The sequence below is a fragment of the Amaranthus tricolor genome, chromosome 11, assembly GCF_026212465.1.
Source record: "Amaranthus tricolor cultivar Red isolate AtriRed21 chromosome 11, ASM2621246v1, whole genome shotgun sequence".
Lineage (NCBI taxonomy): Eukaryota > Viridiplantae > Streptophyta > Magnoliopsida > Caryophyllales > Amaranthaceae > Amaranthus > Amaranthus tricolor.
Window position 1 is genome coordinate 17,214,458 of NC_080057.1, and position 22,565 is coordinate 17,237,022.

The following is a 22,565-nucleotide window of genomic DNA, read 5'->3' on the forward strand; positions in this document are numbered from 1 at the left end:
ATTCTTACTAAACTAACATTTTCAAACGTTTTTTTTGGTAAAAAGGTCACGGAGGATAAATTGGGTAAACCTCAGAGTTACCGCGTAGAATTTTAAAAAACTTTGATTACCACGTGGATAACCCAATACCTCATGGTTACCACGTGAAATTTTTCAGTTTATTTTGTAAAAGTTGCCATACTATACTTTTGATTTTGAATAAAAAAGTTGCCTTACATGTGTGATATACCAATTTCGCCCCTTTGAGATACACTTTGTAGTGACATGTTTTTTATACAGAGATACTAATTCTATCCCTTTTATTTTTCACCTTGTGCAAAATGGAAGAAATTTAGTGGAAAGTGAAATACAGCTGGAGAATAAGACAAAAAACAAGTGGAGGATAGAAATAAGAGGTCAAGATGAAAAGAGAGTATAAGTTTGTAGATAAGATTAAAAGAACAAGACTAGGGCCATTGACAAAAAAAAAAAAAAAGAAATGGTGCAAAATGAGTGTAACAAATTAAAATGAAAAGTTGTGTAAAATGAGAGGGATAAGGGGAGTATATAGGGAGTAGTAATCTTAAAAGGGTAGAGGGAGTAGATCTTACATTTTGAATTGACATGTCTTGAATATTATACTTCCTTGGTCTCCACGAATTTGCTTTTCTTTTTTATGATGTAAATAGTAATTGTAGATGGAGAATAACACAAAATATAACTGGAAGAGAAAAATAAATGGTAGAGATTTTACCCTTCCCTCTAATACCTTTCTTCCTCAAGTTCATACCAATGGGAGGATATCCCAAACTGCTCTACATAGGAAGATTTTAGCCTTAGGAGGGATTCTCAGCTTCCATAATGCATTGTAAATAAGGTTAAATCCCCTCGTGGTAGGAGCATATTCTTTAGATGAGTTAGCGATTTTGTATGCATCTAAACCCGGAAAATACCTTCATTGCTAGCTGACCAAACACGCTCATCCTTACATGGAAATAAGCTAATAGGAGTATTGAGGACTCATTCTCTATCCCTACGATAAAGCAACTCATTAAATGACGTCTTTACGCCAAATGCGTATTTGCATCAATAAGGACATCGACTTCACATCTTTTCAAAGCCCTCCAAGGAATTTATTGTCTCCAATACACCATCCTATACCTGCTTAAATGATATGTGTAGTGTAGCATTCAAGATACTTCTCTAAGCAAAGCTTGGTTCATAGCCATCTTTCGTGTTCCATATGGAAAGATACGGAATATATTTAGCTTTTAATGATTTGGCTAGGAGAGAGTGGAGAAAACAACGGAGTCTCCATAATTGTTTTAAGCTTTCCAAGGAGTCCTTCTCTGGAATAGAGAAGTGCCCCACCAGAAATTTTGGATAATTCTCTTAACTTCTTTACAAAATCCTAATAGAGTGAAATATATTTCATCATCAAGGGTCCTAAGACACTCAATTACTCTTAAATTGTCACATTAACTTACTCCCTTCAAAATTATCATCAAATCAATTAACATAGTTCATTCAATGTGGGCTACTAGTTTAAATGTTTTATTGATGTAAATAAAGTTTTCTTAAAGCTTTCAAGATAGAGATAGTGGTTTGTGGTTAAGAATAGAAGAAAGGGTTAGAGAAATTAGGATTAGAATTAGATAGAGATAGAACGATTAGAAACATACCTAATCTATTGTGTAATTAAGCTATTATAACATTTAACTTAATACACGTACAAAGATACAAGAGCAAAATCAAAGCACGATTTAACATTGAGACATAACTCAAAGTCGATTAAGCTTTTCAATGGCCATCGAAAAAAGCCAACTCATCGTGACATTTGTTGAAGAACTCTTATAACACTTAAAAATTGAGTTAGGGTATTAGATACTTGGAGATAAAGCTGACTCGACTTTAATTTATATTTAAAACCCAACTTAAAAACCAACTTTGATTGTATATTGGTCCGCAAATATATTCAATATTTTCTCAACGTATCAACATGTCCAAAAAAGAGTCAAAGTGGACTTATGAAACCGAAAACTTCAACAATATACATATTTAATTTGATATTTGTATTAACTAGTCAAGGACTTCAATGAATTTTTAATATCGATTATGCAATGAACAATCTTAACATCTTTGTTAATGTAAAATGTTGGTAATAAAATGATTTGAACTGTAAAATTTTATGAAATAACATTACCTATAGTAATAAACTTTTGATTATTTAACGTTTTTTTCAATACCATCTTATATCACCTCTTCAAATAATAATCCATTGGAATTAATTTTGTGAAGAAAATGAGATCATCATCATCATAATCATCATGCCAATGACTCCCGCTCAAAGACAGGGTTTAGGAGTGTGGGAAAAAAGGCAGACCAACACCCTCATCACGAAGAAGTCGCGATTGAAGAGAGCCTCTCAACTTGAGTATCGCATGTCATATGACGTCCATGCAAAGGAAAACAGACAACGCAAAAATATACGAACACAACACCATCTTAGAAAACAAAAACTAACCAAAGTATAAGTAGACAAAATGACTAAGACACACTAGGAAAAAAGGCCATAAGAAAACTACTGAGACTAACGTACATGTATCTGGTGTCTCCAACTACTCTTATCCCAAATCAAGTCCTCCGAGAGGTGAAACTCACCCAAGTCATTCCTAATTTGTTCCTCCTAAGTTTTCTTAGGTCTTCTTTGACCTCTTTTACCATCATTGTGATGTTGCCTTTCTTATCACTTGTGTATCGCTAGTTTCCTTTCCACATGACCAAACCACCTTAATCTACCTTCACACAACTTTGCAGAAATCGAAGCAACTCATAACCTCAATCTAATATCCTCCTAATCCTATCCATCTTGGTGTGTCCGCACATCTATCTCAGCATACGCATCTCTGCAACTTCCATCTTTCTGTCATCGGTTTTCTTAATGGGCTAACATTTTACGGCTACCCGGTAGAATTTATCTTTTAGTTTAGGCACTAACTTCTAACGCACAAAACATTAGTAGTTGCTCTCCATTTAAGCCAACAGGCCTATACTCAATGCATGACATCTTCATTGATCTCCTCATCACTTTGGATAATTGAGTCTAAATACTTGAACTTGGTCGAACCAACAACCTCATTTCTTCCCACAGTCATCCGTGTATCTCCAACTTGTTCCTCCCCTTTAAAATTGCATATGAAGTCCTCTGTTTTGGTGCGACTTATGCGCAACCCTTTTTCTTAAAAGGTTCACTCTTCTAATTTCGCATTGACTTCTCTGGATTTTGCTACGAGCACAATGTCGTCGGTAAATAACATGAACCAAGGTACAATATCCCTAATGTCCTTGGAAAGTTCATCAAGGATAGCTAGCAAATAAGAAAAGGCTTAGAATTGAACCTTGGTGCAGACCCACTTGAACATGAAAGAATTCTATTAGCCCTATCGGTGTCTAGATGCTAGTCATGACTCTCTCATACATGTTTGGATCCCCTTATTATACCTAAATATCTTCTTGCTTTAACGCTGTCCCATATAATGTCGTGCGAGACGCTATTATAAGCTTTTTCCAGATCGATGAACACCATATGTAGATCTCTCTTTCGGTCCCTGTATTTCTCAATCAACCTCACTCAAGGTATTGATTGCTTTAGTAGTAGATCTCCCTAGCATGAACCCGAATGGGTTCTTTCTAATTGTCGACTCCTATCTAATTTTACTCTTGGTTACTCTCTCTCACAGTTTCATCGTGTGACTGAGTAGTTTGATTCCTATATAATTTCCGCATGTTTGGATATTACCTTGGTTTTTAAATTTAGGATGAGTATGCTACCCCTCCATTCATTCAACATCTTAAATGTCTTAAGGATAAACATTAAAGAGGTTCCCTCATCTTCCGAACAACTTGTGAAGAAAATAAGATGATTGAAATAAAACAAACATAACCATTAAACTTGCTAAGATTCCCCTCACCATAATTACACTAAATTTCCATTTTATTCTCATCCTATCATTAAATACCAACTGTCAAATAGACTGTAAAGGCTAGATATACTCTTCCATTCCTTTAAGTTTGCCACATTGTGGTCAAAAAGCTTAAACTAGAAAACTACAATGTAGGCATGTAGTAAATTCTATATCCTTCCAAATGTGAGCGGATAGTGTAGAATTTACTATGGATAAATAGTTAATACCATACGGTTTGCATTTTGTAGGACAAAATGAGAGATAATTGACAAGTAATGCCATCAAAGGATGAAACAACAATAACAATGGGGAGTTTGAGTTAACATAATTCACCACTGTTAAAAGACTTCACTATTGAATAACAGATGTATTCACTAAAGAACACAATCCTGTATATGTCAATTCTTAGCTCAGAACCTAAGATCCTGAATACTAAAAAAAAAAATGCTCCCCCTTGGACATTTTCGATGTGGCAGTCAATTTTTATCGGCACCTTCATCAAACGCGGCTGAGCCACCAGCACGGAAATCCAGTTGCTTCTGATACTTCAAGCGTCTCCTTTCATCAAATTCTTCCCAACCCTCGACCTGGAAAAGAGATTCGATACGCTCAAATTCTTTCTAGTTTCTACACAAAGCACCAGGCACGAACTGAAGTAAACTGTAAAACACTATACCTCGCGAAGCATATCCATAGTTATTTCGGTTTCGTGGAGATCTAAAGTTGATAGTTTAACGCATTTTTTGAATAAAGTAGATGGCAGTGATTTAAGTCCATTGTTACTAAGATGCAAAGCCTGCATTGAAACGAAAGGATTAAGCTAAAAGAAACTGAGATCATTCAGATTGCTATTATTAAAAAGGAGTTCAATCACAATGTAACATAATCCGCTTTTTGAATTCGCAATTCGCTTAAATTTACCCAAGAATAGCCTATAGTCAACCATAATTCACTTTTTTCGATTCATGATTCGTGAGGAGATTGCCGAATCATGTGACACTGTTTAATTACCTTTAAATTTTGTAGATTGCCAAATGTCTCGGGTAACTCTACAAGAAGATTTGAGGATATATCAACCTGGATAATACGAAAGGAAACAGAAATTTAGAAGATTTAGTCAAAAACTAGAGCTCATAGCATTGGTAGGAGTTTCAAAAATAAATTCGATCAGAGATATACACCCGAGCGAAGAGCATAATACTATTGAATCACAACGGCTTCAAACAAAATTTCACCATTTTCTCCCTTTACATGTCCCCATAAATGAACATGCCTTCCCAAATATAAGAGGAAATGATGGGAAAATTATTCACTGATGTAGATTTCATGCACAAACATACGATGAGGGAAATAGTTTGAAGGTGTTTAGGGCCCTACTAAGCCCATAATTCTTCACTAAAAATTGAGAAGGCACGGAACTATACCTCAATTAAAGCACTGCAGTCACCTATACAAGAAGGCAAGGTGCTTATCCTGACAAATAAATAAAAAAGTCAATTTAATGACTTTATGAAGTTTTACCATTATATGATTCAAATTGATGCAGGATATTAGCTTTGCCAAACCCATGAACCTTAGTAGCTCTTAAATCTGATTATGACAAATAATTAGCCAAACCTAAATGATGCTCTTTCAATCCCAAAGAGATTACAACGTATGACACTACATACATAATAAGAAAATGTGGGGACAATAAAATTGTGTAAATAAGATTAAAAGTAAGAGAAAATGAGATGTTTGGATGAAAATTTTAAAAAGTGGTGGGACAAGTGTCACATGATTTGCCAATTTTCTCGTGAATTGCGAATCGGAAAAGTGAATTATGGTCTGTTTTAGGCTATTTTTTTGGTCAATTTGAGTGAATCACAATTTGAAAAGTGAATTAGCCAGCAATTATATAACATTGGGTGGGAACATTACCCAAAGTAAAAATGTGGCGAAGTTAAAGGAGCTGATTAAAATGGAAAGTGTTGCAATCTCTTAGGGACGGAGAGTAAACGCAAATAAATGAGCATATACAGTTCATTTTGGCATGAAGACGCAACAAAAACTAGATTCACAAACATGTTGGCATTTTCAGGATTCTCAAAGTAATATAATTACCATAACGGTAGAGTCTACACTCTTCATGTTGGGGTTCCAATAGAGGTCGTATCTGACATATAAGTAGAATACCATATATGTTGGATTCAGTGACTAGAGTCTACACACCTGTTGTTGTTCACTTTCAAAATCTGTAACTTAGTCAATTGACCAAATTCTATTGGAAGACTTTCCAATTTGTTGCCTGCAACAAGTAATTGTTCCAGGGAAGTGAGTGCACCCAGCGCAGCAGGTAAATTAGTCAAGCTGCATGATGTATACCATTTGAAATAGTTAAGGACTAAGTCTAAAGATTAAAAAAACAAAATGAGAAAAGAAGAATTACAACAACGATGCCAAAGGCTTAATTCCAACAATATGGGGTCGGCTATATGAACCAAAGTAAATCAACATAGGAAATCATGGTTAGCAACAATTTTACTTTATATGGTACTATATAATACTAATCTATAACTAAGAAAATAAGTTCCAATTATCATCTTATTCTCCTCATCTCTTTGATTCCTATCTATTGTCATATGCGCCTTTAAATCCTATCTTTTTTCAACGAAATCTATAAGGTTGAAAAAAATAGGCAAATTTTAAATGATTGATTTTTGTCCTTGGAAATTATTAGGGATAAGGCAAAATTTTTGGCCTTGTTATGGGCCAAGGCAATGGCCTCTTTCAACATTGTGTTTCAAACAAGCTATTTAGGAGAATGGAACATGCTAATATAGTTAGATATCTGAATTATCCAGGGATCTCTCATCCCTATAATGTGTTGCTAAAGTTTCTTTATTAATATTCCCTCAATCCTCTCATTTTTCACCTAGTGTGAAATGGGTGAAATTTAGTGGAAAGGTAAATTGGTTGCAGAATGAGACAAAAAACAAGTGGAGTTAGAAATAAGTAGTTAAGATGGAGAGAGAGTACAAGTCTATGGATAAGATTAAAAGAAGTTGTGGGACCATTTCCAAAAAAGGAAAGTGTGCAAAATTAGTGGGACAAATTAAAATGAAAAGTGGTATAAAATAAGAGGGACGAAGGGGGTAAAAATTTTACTTTATCAAAAAAAAAGATATGCCTATAAAAAGAAAAGAGAATCTCAAAATTCGAGAAGTATGCTACTTTTTGATGAAATCATAAGAGAGAGCAATAGGTCATGACTAGTAGGATTGATAGGTTTTTATGTGCTGAAAGATGGATTCAGGCATTTTTGGATCTATCATAGGCCTTGGGATCAGGGGTCATCTTCGATCATTATCCTTATTTTTAGAGTAAGAGAAGTGAGGTCCTACTCCATTACGTTCGAGAATATGTAGTTGGAGCATCATGAATTCCTATCACAAGTGCAGAAGTGGTGACAAAATTTGATGAGGAAGGTTGGGAGGGATTGAAGTTGTAATTTATAACGGTCTACATATAAGGGATTTTAAGCTTATTGAACCGCAAAGTCCCGTTATGTAACCTGTAATTTAATATCATGGATTAACGACCCTTATAAGATGTTATTTGAACATATTAGTCATTATTATCTTTTTTCAAAGTGTATTAGACTCTAAAAAGTCTATGATAAGCTTTAATTGAGATATGCTCTAGGATTGAATCCCTACGATAAAATATATTTGTAAATTTAAAATTCACATTGTGAAGGCAGCGAAACGATTCATAACACCGCGTGGTACCATGTTTGCAACATAGCGATCGTTACCGCAATCGACGATATCTACGATTTTTTTCTAGGGCAGAGAGAGAAGGCTGGAAGAATGAACAAGAGCATTTGAACTTACTAGAAAACAGAAGAAGGCAACATAAGATGAAGATGAAATGGATAAAGAAGGTTGTGAATGGAAGGAGGAGAAAATATTTTATTAGGGAACTGGTTAGTGATGATAATTGTATTTTGATAGTAGATGAGATTATAATGAAAGGGTTATCCCACTTTTATAAGACTTCATAACTAAAGAAGACAACATGATATACCTTTTGTGGAGGGAATAATGTAGGAGCCTATCAACTATGACATTGGAGCTTGAAAGGCCAATTGAAATGGAGGAAATTAGAAAGGCAATATGTGAAGCAGAGGGGTGCAACTCTCTAGGTCTCGACGGGTTAGGCAAAATATGATATCCTTTGGTTTTTCATGAGTTTCATGAGACATTGACAATTTGTAAATGCTTGAATTATAACTTCATTCTTCTAATCCCTAAAAAGCAAGGCATGTTGAAAGCTCGAGACTTCAAACCCATTAGTCTCACACTCTCACTACCAATGTTTATAGCATGCATAGCTGAAGCAAGTATTCTTGGTTCAGGTCCTAACACAATTTAAGTGCAAGGGCAGTTGGAAGTAAATCAATTGTGAAGCAGTATTTTGTACTGACCTCCTGTTGGGCAAATATTTGGGACTGTTGGTATAGGTGAGGAGTCAACTGGTGCAGCAAAGCAGGTGTGGTGAGTCAGTGTGCATTTGAGGTCTTGATTACGACTTCTACATCAGATCAGGTGCAAATCTGTTGGATCTCAGTTCAGATCCAGAGCAAGGTCAATGGACAGTCATATCTGCAGCTGCACATCTCCTGCCAGTTTGGTGTGTGCACGGTTTTGGTCAGCTATATCCGCTCAGGGGGTATATAATTTCAGTTGGAGTAGAACCAGTTGAAAGACAGTTAAAGGTGCATACCAAAAGCTGCATTTGTTGGCTGGATCAGTTCATGTTCAACTGGGTCAGGTTCACGCTTACTAGTTCAGTAGGATAGCAGAATCTGTTGAGGAACTGCTGGGTTATAGTCTACATAGGAGGATACGACAGGTTTGTCAATTATGCACCTGGATTCATGGGTTGCAAGGTCTGCTAGTTCATTGAAAAAGCAGGAACAGTTCAGACTTGTTAGGACAATCTGTGCAATAATTCATCAACACACAATAGAGCAGCAATCAGAGGAGGACAGACAATATTTGATGACAAACAATTTTGTATTGATTGCTCTATATTTTGTTTGATAGATTAATCCATAGGTTGTTGAAGTAATTAGCAGGTAGTTAGAGCCAAGTGGGTTTTTAATGTTAAGAATCATGTGCCTAGCATGTGCTCACTAAAAAATCATGTAATCCTAAGCTTTTCGTCACATAGGCTCATTCGTAAAGGGAGCTTTTGGATGATTAATAAAATACATTTTAAGAGATTAGAATATTAGAGAGAGGTGTTCTCTTTCAAGGGGTATTGCATGTTGCTTTTCCTAACCTGGATTCTTCCTTTGTGAGTGAAGCAAAGAGAGATCGAGCAAAATTCCACAAAAATCAACGTGAGTGAAGCTTTGATTGAGAGTTGGAGGACAAGGGCTTATTGGTGAGTGAAATCAAGTGATTTTTAATTCAATATTAGTTTCACCAGATCATATCCATCCATTTATGCAATATAAATTATAGGGTCCACTAAATTCTTCATTCAATCACATCGATTGGATTCTTGGATTTATGATCAAATCTTGAGTCCAAATTCAGTGCAAATTGGTATCAGAGCTATAAGTCCTTGTGGGGTGAAGATTTCAATTGGTTTTGATGAGAAGATATGCAAAAAATCAAAATATTGAAGTTGACTAAACATAGCAAATTTTGGGGTTGAAGATGACATCATTTTGGAGGTGTTCTTGCGGCTCATTTTCAAAACTTAGCACAGTATACTTCTTTGAGTTATGGAAGTTTTGGCATTGGAATCATTGGATATGGTGTTATGGTTACGGAGATATGCAATTTTCTTTTTAGACGGCCTAAAAACTGAGTAAATTTGGGGAGCTTGGTAAGTTGTCTTCAAAAACCTATCAAGATTTTCTTTTGCTTTCATCTTTTACCATAATAAGCATTCTTTAAACACAAACCATATCATTTGTTACCTTTTCATTATTTTTGTAGCTTTCTTGAAGCACCCATTGATTGCTTGTTTTGCAAAAATACAAGAGGATTTCTTTTTGTTTTTCTTCGGTATTTTCTTTCTTTTCACCTTCATTTGAAGGTTTTTTCATTGTTTCTTTTTTTATTTTTCCTATTTTGAGTCTAGTTTTACGTGGTGCTTGTTGGAAATATTTAGATTTGTGGAGATTAAGATGTGCATGTGTTTTTGACCAAGGCACAAATTATAATCAAACTACATGTTTGGGGAAAATTTTTGAACAGTGCCACATATTTAAATAATTTCAATTAAAAATATTTGTAGACATATTGGAGTTTGTTTTCACCAAGTTTCATCAAACTTCGAGGTGGTTTGATTTACATTTAATACGGTAACTCCTCAATTTGTGCACCTATATTTCAGAAATTTTGCACATATTTTCAAAACTCCTTTTGTTTTTCTTTCTTTCTTAATCCCATCCTTTTATATTGTTGCCATACTTCATTCTTGGGAATATTATTGAGTAGAGATGAAATCATCAAGAGCAAACATGAACATGCAAAAAAAAAATGATAAAGCTGAGAATGCATTGGAGAAGCTAACTTATGCAATGGATAAATCCACTCTAGAAGTTATGAAAATGAGGAAGCAAGACTTAAAAGGTTGCTGGATGTTTGCATACAACAATGTGATTGGGTTAAATACAAGCATGGTTCTGAACAATTGGACCATGTTTGGAGTCAAGAGAGAAAAGTGAGTAGACGGATGTTTCTTCTTCCATAAAAGAAAAAATTTCAACAAAGATCAGATCAATAACAACAATTTGAAATTTGAATTACATTCCTACACATCAATATAAGCTTAGATCCAATTCTTTTCTTTGGCTTCTTATTCCTATTGTCTAACAATCTTTATTCATATAACACCATATCCGGGAGATGTGACACACCCTTTAATACGACAACTTAGAAACCATTCATATTTAAAATTACACTGGTCTAGGGGTGAAGCGTAAAGTTAAAGAGAGAATGGAAAATCCTAAAAGCTTGTCTATACAATTGCTTACATTATCTTCATAGAGATTTTCTTATAAGAGAAATCTTTCTTATTGAGATTGAAGCTCTTACTTTGCCTAGAGTTTGCGCCAATGATATAGGACTATATGGGTAGGTGATTCAGTATAACATCAAAAGTTCTCAATTTTATTAGCTTAATAAGAGTACGTATGAAAAGTAATCAATAACTTTTACTCCTAACTACAGGTAAAAGATTTATAGAAAAAGAAAAACGACATCACAAAAAGGGAGGCCTCTCTTATTAAGACTAAAGCACTTACCAATTTTGACTCAAACAAAGGTATGTTAAGCCCTTCAACTCATTTAGCCCTTGCCAGCTTATTGAATCATCTGAAATGTCATTTGCATTCAAGATCAATTTCTACAAAACCAGAAATTTAAGCAATGTTACACATCCCACAAACTTCTTAAAGGATGAAAGCTTCACATCACTATAGAATTCCGAAAATCTAATAGTTCTTTACCTGAAGATTTTTCATGCAGCTAATTTTCACCGATATTTCACTTATAGAGTTTTTGCTGAGATCAAGCACTCTAGCAGAAGATCCACAATCCCATACTTCATCAGGTATAGCCTTCAGATTTCCATTTACAAAAAAATTAAACTTAATCGGACTCCTATTCAAACAAAGTTATTAAATCTCCAAGAAACCAAACAAAGAGATCGTACAATGTCAACATAAATATTGCATCAACGCCTCCAAACAGATTCCCTCCCTTGGCAGGGTAAGTGTGAATTAAGCATGAACAATACTCTAGACCCTTGGTATAGTAAAATGATATCCAAGCTACCCTTGGACTTCATTTCATACTCAAATGCCCTGATTAACAATTGACGCCATCTAAAAAGTGAGAAAACCACAAAGTTCCTGGGATAATCCATCTTTGGAAGGAAGTCAACATTCCTAAGTCAGCTACTCTTGTGAGAGATCGTCTCTCGGTGAGATAACCTCAAACGAGAAGCTCATACGCTAATAATTGTATTAGTTGGTCTATTCAACCCATGTATAAAGAATGTCTCACGGTCAGACTCTCTCACACAAGAATTTGTGCTCCTAAGGACTAAGGATACAATCAAACATAAAAATGTTATTTTACTTGAACTTGAAAACTTATACTTCTATAAGACATGGATACATGAAGAAACACTCTTCTAATTTACAAAAATCCCATCAATACCCAATACCCATGTACTCCAAAAGTGCCACATTGTGTCCACGATCCAACACGGGTACATAAGTAAAACATTAAGTTCAAGTTGAATGCCCTAAATATACAGTTGTAAACATTTTTACCAATAAGAACACATAACACATCAATTATCATCTTGAAAAACATGGGGCAAAATACAGACTATTTAAATTCTTATATCAAACCAAAACTCCATAAACATTACTTTAAATCAGGTAAATAATCCAACAAATTATACCTTTAATTGAGACTCAGACAAACCAATAACGCCAATGATCTTCCACCGTTCAATCCTCGTCTTATTCACTGCCACTGGAGCTCCAAATTTAACTTTATCTTTATTTATTTTCTCTACAATTTTTTGATAATTTGAAACTACTGGTGCATTCTTTATCTTTGGACCTTCCTTTAAAAACCAAAAATTTAAAAATATTATTAACTATATAACTTTAATCAAATTAAAAATATGTTCCCATCCCTTAACCTATTATGTACTAAAAAAAAAATTATATATATATATATATATATATGTACCCCTTGATGAAGACCTTGAGAAGCCATGAGCATGATTTTGGACCCATTTGTAATATTCGAAGCTTTCAATGTCTTCGAATCTTCTAAAACATTTCCTAAAATAATAATATTAATTGGTATTATTGAATGGATCAAAAAAATTGATGAATGAAAAAGAGAAAAGAAAAAACCTTTGTGAATGAGTTTTTGACCACGAGGAAGAACATTGGTGGAGGATTTGAGGAGGAGTTTAAGGTCAGCAATGGTGGAATTCAGATTCATAGAAAGGGGAATTGTTTGACCTCCGAATTTTATTTGCAATTTTACGAGTTCTTCTGAATTTACATGTTTTTCCATTTTCACTAGTTTTTTCTGGAGTGTTGCTGTTTCAGTTCAGTTATTGCCTCTCGGATAATTATTTGGAATTTGGAGTTCTCTTTTTTGTCTTTCACTTCTCCATTTCACAAACTTCAAATACTTTTTATAATCTCTTTTTTCTCTAATTTTTTTAATAAATCTCTAAATATTTTAAAAAAACACTTAAAATTATACAACAAATCTTAAATAGGACTGTTTTAAAATTAGGGCGTTCTTGATAACTCCCTTATCTATTTTATATGTGATCACTTTTAAAGTTTATGTGGCCTTTTTTTGTAAGGTCTATCTGATCACCTTGAAAAGCCTATGTGATCACTTTTAAAGCTTATATGATCATTTTATGTGATTACTTTTAAGGCTTATGCAATCACTTTTAAAGCTCATGGAGATTGTGTTTGATGGTGGCAAACTGGTGGTGGACTTGAAAATTAAAAATAATCGCATATGTCTTAAAAGTAATCACATAGGCCTTAAAAGTAATCACATAGATCTTGCAAGTGATCACATATACTTTAAAAGTATTCACTTATAATTGTCAAAGTGATCACACATGCTTTAAAAGTGATTACATAAGCCTTATAAGTGATCATATATGCTTTTAAAGTAACCCATAAGCTTTAAAAGTGATCATACAGTAAATTAAAAATGATCACATAGGTCTTAAAGTTGATCACATATGCTTTATAAATAATCACTTATAATAGTAAAAAGTGATCACATATGTTTTAAAAGTGATCACATAAGCCATAAAAGTGATCACATAAATGTTATCACGTAAGTCTTAAAACTAATCACATATTTGTATGAGTTGGTCCTAATTTTAGGATCGCCGCATACAAGATTGCCTCGAAATTATAAATATTTTTTTAACTGAGTTTGTTTTGGCAATTTACCAAATGAATAGACAAATGTCAAACAAAAAATGCATATTCTTAGATAAAACATGTCATGTCGAGACTCTCTAAAAAAACAGGATTTTAAATCATCATTATCTGCAAATAGGGCTTAGATATCAAATCATATCATTATATTTCAAATCTTCAAATAATCGATTATTTGCACATTTATAATAGTGATTAAAAATATTTTTCTATGAAGAAAATCATTTTGGCCTAATTAGAATAATAAACACGGTCTATCATCCAATTCAAACCTTTTCAACGGCCTAAGATATAGAGAAGGTTGACCTACTTTCGCATGAAAAGTCAAATTTTTTATGTTAAACTTATTTTTATTTGTTTATAAGTTGTGATTAAAAAATCCACAAAAGATACTTAGTAACATTTATTTTGCTAAAAGATTCACAATCTTATTTTAAGTACTCGGTTTAAATATATTTTAGAAAGGGGTTAAATAGAATTTATATGTATTTTTTTATTAGGATCCTAACAAACAGGATTATCAAGATCCTATGTTCTCCATAACATATTACAAATGTGTTTGAAAACCTAAATAGTTATAAGTAGACCAATAAAGTAGTTAGTATTGTTAGGTGCAAAAGTTAAAGGACTATTTCAACAACTTGTATGGACCAATAAAAAATATAATTATTTGACAAGGATGATAAATTATAAATACACTAGTACTAATAATAATAATAATAATAATATTATTATTATTATTATTATTGTATACAATGAGGTATCTCAAAATCTCAATACTAGTATTTTATATTTTATTTTTATTATGATACATATTCATAGCATAAATTTATTCTATATATTATAGTACAATAAAATGTTCATAGACCATTATGCGTTTATTTTTATTTGTTTTTTACAATCATATGAGATGCAATAAACACACACAATCATATGTGATCCAATTTAATTTTTTATAAATTAACAAACTAACACATTTGTACATTGTACGAGAACGTACACCAGTCCATAACCAAATCACATACGTCAACGGGTATAATTATATTTCATACTTTTATTACTATATTTATTATTATCAGCTTTTTTTTTTATTTTGATTCCTAATTTACTCTTTGCCATATTATTCATTTAATCTTGTCATCACAACAACAAACAGTCGAATACAACAAGTCAAAAACACATAGCAAAGTTTACTCGATGGGATGCAATTCATTATGTACATCAAGTTTTTGAAAGACATATTCTCTCCTTTTTTTTTTTTCAAATGTCTCATTTGCTTTTTGCACGTTTGTAATGCACTAATTCAATCTTTAATATCTCTAATTGTGCATAATTACAAATTATAAAAATAGATAATAAAATACCTTTCTCGATCCAAGAGACTCTTTGACCGCACTCTCCTTTATGGGTATGAGCTGATGTCTTTTTTCCCTTCTCAAACCCTGATCATAGTTTTCTATGAGTGGGATACACTGAGTATGATGATAATGATGATATTAAAATACCTTATGTTGAGATGAATCAAACAAGATCCCATTTGACTATGCTTTAATTTATAGATTAAGAATAAATCACAAATTAAGAGTGGTTGATGAATAGTACTCAAAAAGCAAATAGGACGTTTAAAAAGAAGCGGAGGTAGTATTAAATAAAGTCGATCTTATAACAATAATTATATATTAAAATTGATGATATTAGAGCTAGTGTGTCAAAACAGAATCATCATATTATAATGAGGAATTCCATGTGATAATCCTTAATTTTCGACTTTTCCACGTGGTAGACAAACCTTTTTTTGAATCCATGTGGTGACCTTTACCTTAAAATTTTTCCATGTGGTAGACAAAGAGACTTTTTTTAGTTAACTTAGCGTTATTTTTATCCAACATAATGACATTTTATCAAAAAAAAAAACATCGTGATCAATACTTAATTTCGAAATTCAATTGAAATCAATACTTAATTTAACCAGAAACTTAACAATTTGACTACCACATGAAAAATTTGAAAGTTTAAGAAACCACGCGAATTTAAAAAATATTTGTGAAAAAGCCAAAAACTCAGAGTCACCACGTGAAATTTCTCTATTATAAATATCTATAAATTAATGAAATGGAAGGGGACCAAAACCTAAGGAGTTTTAGTGAAGAGGAAGACAAAACCTAAATAATGGTATTCACTAAAGGTGTGCCTTCGAAACATCGTATTGATTTTGGTTCAAGTGTATTGAATCTGTTACAAGTCGGGTAAATATGAGATCGTCATGTATGCTTTGAACACCTCTAGTATTCATTATAATAACAATGATGAAAATTTGATCATGAAATTTTTTTCAAGTTTGTATTACCGCCAAATATTACATCTCTAAGTGGTATTACATTGGAATAAGTTTGTGAAGAAAACGACCTGATTGAAGGTGAACAAACAATTTGTCAAAAGATTATCTAACCAAAATTATTCTAGCGGACCGTTAGGTTGTCAATATTAAATGATAAGAACGGTAATGAAAATTTAGTCAATTTTAATTTATTAGGAAAAATCTCTTGATATGTTTGATAGTCATGCTTGTTTTGCATCAATCATCCTATTTTTTTACAAAATTCATTTCAACGCATTATCATTTGAAGATGTTGCATTAGATGGTAACGAAAATTATAAAACAAACAAAACTTTTTATGACCAGAGTTTTATTACTACAAAAATGACATAATATGTTACATGAAAATTTACATCAATAATCAATCCTACTACCACAATTCAGCATTTACAACGAAACATCATACAACTTATTAAAGAGTTGCTAAACTTCAAATGGCACTCTTTTCATAAGATTGTCCAAATGTCCAACTATTAGTAACTATTATTATAGGTAGAATCTTAAATGTTGTAGTAAAAAAAATATTTTGCATACCCAAAATAATTAATTATTTGATAATTATAGCATCAAATATTCTTATTTAGTTAATTTTTCAATATTATGTGATACTTTTGCACTTTATCTTTGCATTTTTCAGTAAGATTTTATTGTATAATACTACAAATTAAAATGTTATTTACATACCCAAATATGAATAGTATTCCATATACATTTTCTACAGCAAGAATAAGTAATTATTCGAAAATAATAGCTTTAACTTTTTTTATTTAATTAAGTTTTCAATATTGTGTGATACTATTGCACTGATAGTTGGCGTTTTCAACAAGATTTCATTTTATAACTCTACAAATTTAAAAGGTTATTTACATCTTCAAATATAAATAGTATTTTCTACACCTATTCTGCACAAAATGGTTATTTACATACCCAATAATTAATTGTAGGGATATTCTACATGGTAGGCACAAACATTTGCAAAAGGCCAGTAATAGCAAATCTTTAAAAAAATTCCACAAAATTGCATTGTACTTTTGAAATTCAAGCTGCTGTAACATTAATACCCATAAGCATTTGATTTTACGTTAAGTTTAAAATTTTCTTTTTACCCTTGCCTTCTTCTTGTTCATTTTTTTTTAGATTTGTTATTATAACCTTTTGCAAAATTTCATGCCACCGTGTAAAATATCCTTTAACAATAAAAGTTTTGTATCTAAAAAAGAAAAAAAAATGATGATTTTACAGAACAATTACCTCACAATCACAACATATCAATCTAATTATGTTCTTTTTTATAATTCTTACTATAAGAATTAAACTTTTTTCTCTAATTAATGTGGTCATATACAATAAAATTTTTAAACTATCATTTATTAAAACCTATCATGGTTATTAACTTTATAAATGAAATTACATAAGATAGAGGTAATTAGAAGGTCTTACGCACTTGTGGAATTTTAGAGATCTAACCCATGAAAAGGTTGTTGATTTTTAATTATTTGTTTCAGTAAAATATTTATCAACAAAAATAATTTTAAACTAATATGAATTTTAACTTAAACATATCCGATGTTTATTTTTTTTTAAATATTTTTATTAAGTTATATCTCTAAAGTTAAATCAATATTCATATTCAATGGTCTATTACCAAATTGTTAGTATTTAATATTTATATAATTTATTATATTTTAATGAAAAATTTTAAACTTGATAATAATGATATAGTTATATTTTTATTTAAAAATTAAATTTTAATATTAATAAATCTGCGAATTTCATAGATTTCTATACTAATAACGTAATAACTTTTTTTCTTTAATATCCAGAAGTAAATTGACCATAATATCACTATTCCTTGATGCTTAGTCCTTAGGTAGAAGGAAGGCTCATGACTTACAACTTACAAGTCATAATAAATGGAGGGACCAAAAGAAGCAATACATGTGAAAAAGGTGGATATGAAAATACTAAATATTAGACATGTAAAATGTTAATCTGATAAAAATTAATCCAAAATTCAATTAAAAATTAGTGGGTCATTACCCAAAAAATTATCTGTAATCTGAAAATAACTCGAAAATACCAAAAAAAAACTAGGTAAGACCCAATCAAAACCCAAACCCGACAGTTTGACCAAATTTTTAGTTCAATGTGATCATTTTTAGCCGAAACTCACTATATTTTGTAGTCAATTTTTATATTTTGAGTCAATGTTTCTTGTTGTAGCATTCAAATAGGTATATCGGTCCTAGTCTAAAAGAAAATAAATATTTTCTTTGAAAATAAAAAATTATTATATACATATATACATAATGTATCTCATACTCGATATATCTTTCCCAAGTCATTTTAGATTGCGTTTCGTGTTCCGTTTTCATTTCCATTTTCATACTGAATATTATTCCAAATAACAATGATCCGATCTGAAATAATCCGACCTAAAAATAAACACCAAAACTAAGCCGAGACTGTCTCAAATTGAGACCAAGAGTGGGCCGGCCCAACTCGCGCGTATGACAACATCACACGTTTTTCCTTGTTTTTTTCCATTTTTTGGGAATTTATCAAATTTGACCTTAAAGGTTTTAATTTTGACCTTCAAAGTATCAATTTCAACGTAAAGTAATACTTAAACATATTAATTAAAGTAAAAAAATTTCAATTTGAACCTTTAAGTGATCGATTTTGACGTCAAACTGATCAATTTCTACCTAAATATGGTTCTATTTCACAATTTTAGAACGAAGTTATATAAAATGGTGTTATTCTATCTTTCTATAGATGAATTTCAAACAACAAATGAATGGTTAATAAAACTATCAATAATAGAGTTAAAACTACTAACATATTAAATTTGAACTAAATGCTATACAATATACCTATACAATTTGAATACTTATTTTTAAAACGACAATTGAAGATTAGAAGTTCAAAATTGAATTAGATTATAAAACATCATTGTCAAATTATATGTCATAATTTAACTATTAACATATTCAATTTGAACTAAAACCTATACAGTATCTTTATAGACTTTGAAATACTTATTTTGAAAACGATAATTGAAGCTTATATGTTCAAAATTGAGTTAGATCATAAAACATCAATTGTCAATTTATGTGTCATAATTTAACTATTAACATATTCAATTTGAACTATTTATAAATATACATAAATGTGTTGAGGAAAGAGTAATATCATTATTATTGATTGATAATTAAAGAGTATAAGTACTCTTATGTTCCATTAGAATCATCATGTTGCATTGAATAAAAGTACTTGTATTGTACAATGTATTAACACTATTATTGATAGTGTTATTGAACGTTTATTTGTTGTTTAAAATTCATCCATAGAATGATAAAATAATATCATTTTATTAACTTCGTTATCAAATTGTGAAACATAACCATATTTAGGTAGAAATTGATCAGTTTAACGTCAAAATTGAAATTTTTTATGTTATTTGATCTGTTTAAAGTTTACTTTAAGTTGAATTTGATACTCTTTAAAGTCAAAATTGATACCTTTAAGATTAAAATTGAAAAATGTCCAGAAAATAAAAAAATAAGAAAAAACATATAAGATTAATATACGCGTAAATTGGACCGATCCATTTTTTATCTCAATTTAAGACGATCTCGGCCAAGATCAGCTGAAACATAAAACAATCTAAAGTGACTCAATCCGCTAATTTTTTTTACCCACTTATATATCTCTTATCTCCTGCTAACTCCGATATGATAATATCCACTTTTCCAGAACCACCCACACCAAAGCCCACATTGCCCAACTTTCCCACCCTTTTTTTTCGAGATTCAAAGTTGTATCCCATGTGACATGCCCCTTTTTCCATGTCTCCTTTGCTATGCTTATTGTTCTTCCGCTCCATTATACTTGCTATATTTAATGTATTATTTTATTTATTTATATGTTGAATTATACACATCTAAAAATTATGTTTAAAATATACGATTAAACGATTTAAACAAGATTCCACTGGACTATATTTTTACTTTTACATTAGCCGCAATATATAAAATAAACTTGAACAATTAATAGTACCCATAATTAAAATGTAGCAAGTATTTTAAAACGGAGGAATTGCGTTTTAACCTCAATAGCTAATCACAACTCAAAAGTATTTTTTATTTACACTTTTATCTTTTACTCTCGCCCTATTATCAAATACTAGAAGAAAAATGATACAAAAAAGTTTCAAGAATATTAAAGTTGTAATATTGAATTTATGTAGCAAAATAAATTAATATGAAAAAAAAATTGCAAATAAAATTTTTACTCTATTCGATTATTTTAGTGTTGATCTATAACTAAAAATCAATCTTAATAATCATCTAAATATATCCACCTTGTGTCAATTGATTCAATTCAATTCATATCCTGTTGCAAATGTTTTTGTAAATCTCAAATTGTCATTTTTCAAACTTGTTATTTGGATCATTTGTGGTATATTTCTTTCTTTTAATCGAAACTTTTATTGTGATTTATTTTATTATTTTGATTTAATAGGTTAGTAAAATTGGGTAAGTCATGATTTTTCAGATAATGCTCTTATAAAACATTAATACCAAATTAAGATTTACAATGCTGATATGTGAGATTATGACGATTTTGATAATTTCCAAGAACTAGGAGACCTTTCTCTAGTTGGTACTAATTTTTGCAATAATTACAATGGAGAAAATAAAATCAGGTTATAAAATAAAAGATCAATGAATAAATGATTGCATGGTAACTTTTATTTAGAACGATCAAACCAACAAAAATATAAGTTCAGTTTGAAATCAGTAAAATGACAACAATAAGCTTTTAATCAAAATAATTCCTTAAATTACTGAGCATAACCAAGAAATGAGCAGACGAGTTAAAATCAACCCAAATTCTTTTCATCACTTAACTTTATTCAAAAAATAACCAAACATAAAATTTAATTATAGTACAAAAATGATCAAATACATGTAAAACAAAAAAATGCTTGACTTCGATGACCACCTCTAAATACTTCTCGTGAAGCCTCTAATCATCGAAAAAAATCCTTCTCATAAAACCTCTAATTTCTAAACATTAGAAAATTCCTTTTACTTTGCAACATTTGTTTTTTAGGTATTGACCCCACCAATTTCTTAATTCATATCCACTTATTTTCTGTCATTTTCTCTAATATTTAATCATATCTATACAATTTATTATACACGTCATTTTCTTATTTATTATGAAATTGTGTGTGGCGGGTTTTATAGCGTGGACAAAGGAGTAATACATAGCAAAGAAGAATGATGAACAAATTTGTTCTAACACATAATATAGAGATAGCGTTGGATCTAACGCATACTATTTGCTCCTCTTATAAGTAAGAGTTTTGGTAAATCACGTTTATTGGGATTGTGGTAAATCATCATTTCTATATGGACAATTTTTAATGTTTTATTTTACCTTTTACTTGTTTTATTTATTTAATTACATCTTTTATATTTTTGTGGTGATTTATATAAATCATTGTAATTAATTAAGATTTTTTTTTAACATATATATGTTATAGTATATAACATATTCTTGAATCTTAATAATTAGTTTAAGTTTTTGGTTGAGTTGGTTCCTTGATCAACCATAATATACTTTATTACTAAAATTTTTTGGGTCTCATAGCATGCATAGTTGATATCGATAATGGCATCTCAAAATTGAACAAATCATAAACAATAACAGCATCGATCAGTGATCATATAATGATAGATGTCGCATGACAAATTGAGCATCATGCACAGAAAAATGTATCCCGAATTAAACTGAATGCAATGTGAGAGAAATACCAATGCAATCAGCATAACAATAACACAAGTGTTCTAAACGATCCCCGATCTTGAAATAATCAAATCGATTTAATCCGACATAAAAATGAAATTCAACATGAGTATACAAGATCTAATTTTAAAACTGACCTAAAATGTCTAATTTGAAATCAACTCAATAACCCAAATAAATACATCTAATTATTATCAACTAAGAATTACATAAATAAATACGTTGTACATACTTTTTTATTCCGTTGATTTTACTGTATTGGATATAGAAATGAAAATGTTTTGTATATTATCTAGCAAAATTATGTGATCGATTTAGTTAGTACCACAAAATCTTTCTACAGCTACCAAAAAAATTGTAACAAAAATTATTATTTCAAGCAAAAATTTGAGAACATGTTTAATAATTAGTG

General features: G+C 30.9%; 1 protein-coding gene across 2 annotated transcripts; it reads right to left on the reverse strand.

Moving 5' to 3' along the window:
* Positions 1-3,743: 3,743 nt before the first annotated feature.
* LOC130827241 (plant intracellular Ras-group-related LRR protein 8) lies at positions 3,744-13,160 on the reverse strand. Of its 2 annotated transcripts, none has more exons than XM_057692906.1 (10): positions 12,889-13,160; positions 12,719-12,801; positions 12,423-12,590; positions 11,458-11,568; positions 11,254-11,354; positions 6,156-6,293; positions 5,369-5,417; positions 4,956-5,021; positions 4,621-4,740; positions 3,744-4,531 (listed from the first exon to the last, which is right to left on the reverse strand). In XM_057692906.1, the coding sequence occupies exons 1-10, from the start codon at positions 13,052-13,054 to the stop codon at positions 4,421-4,423; spliced, it is 1,113 nt and encodes a 370-aa protein (XP_057548889.1). In that variant the 5' UTR covers positions 13,055-13,160; the 3' UTR covers positions 3,744-4,420. The 2 variants fall into 2 exon arrangements, with proteins under 2 accessions (XP_057548889.1, XP_057548888.1); XM_057692905.1 differs by having other exon boundaries at positions 3,769-4,531; positions 12,719-12,813; positions 12,889-13,159.
* Positions 13,161-22,565: the final 9,405 nt, after the last annotated feature.

Bases quoted from the DNA above. Each gene is read 5' to 3' on its own strand.
- LOC130827241 (XM_057692905.1), bottom strand. From the start codon at position 13,054: ATGGAAAAACATGTAAATTCAGAAGAACTCGTAAAATTGCAAATAAAA. The intron at 12,591-12,718 runs GTACATATATAT...TGGTTTTTAAAG, and splicing joins CTCAAGGTCTTCATCAAGGG to GAAGGTCCAAAGATAAAGAA. The intron at 5,418-6,155 runs GTGTGTAGACTC...TTTATTTGTCAG, and splicing joins TTGAAAGTGAACAACAACAG to GATAAGCACCTTGCCTTCTT.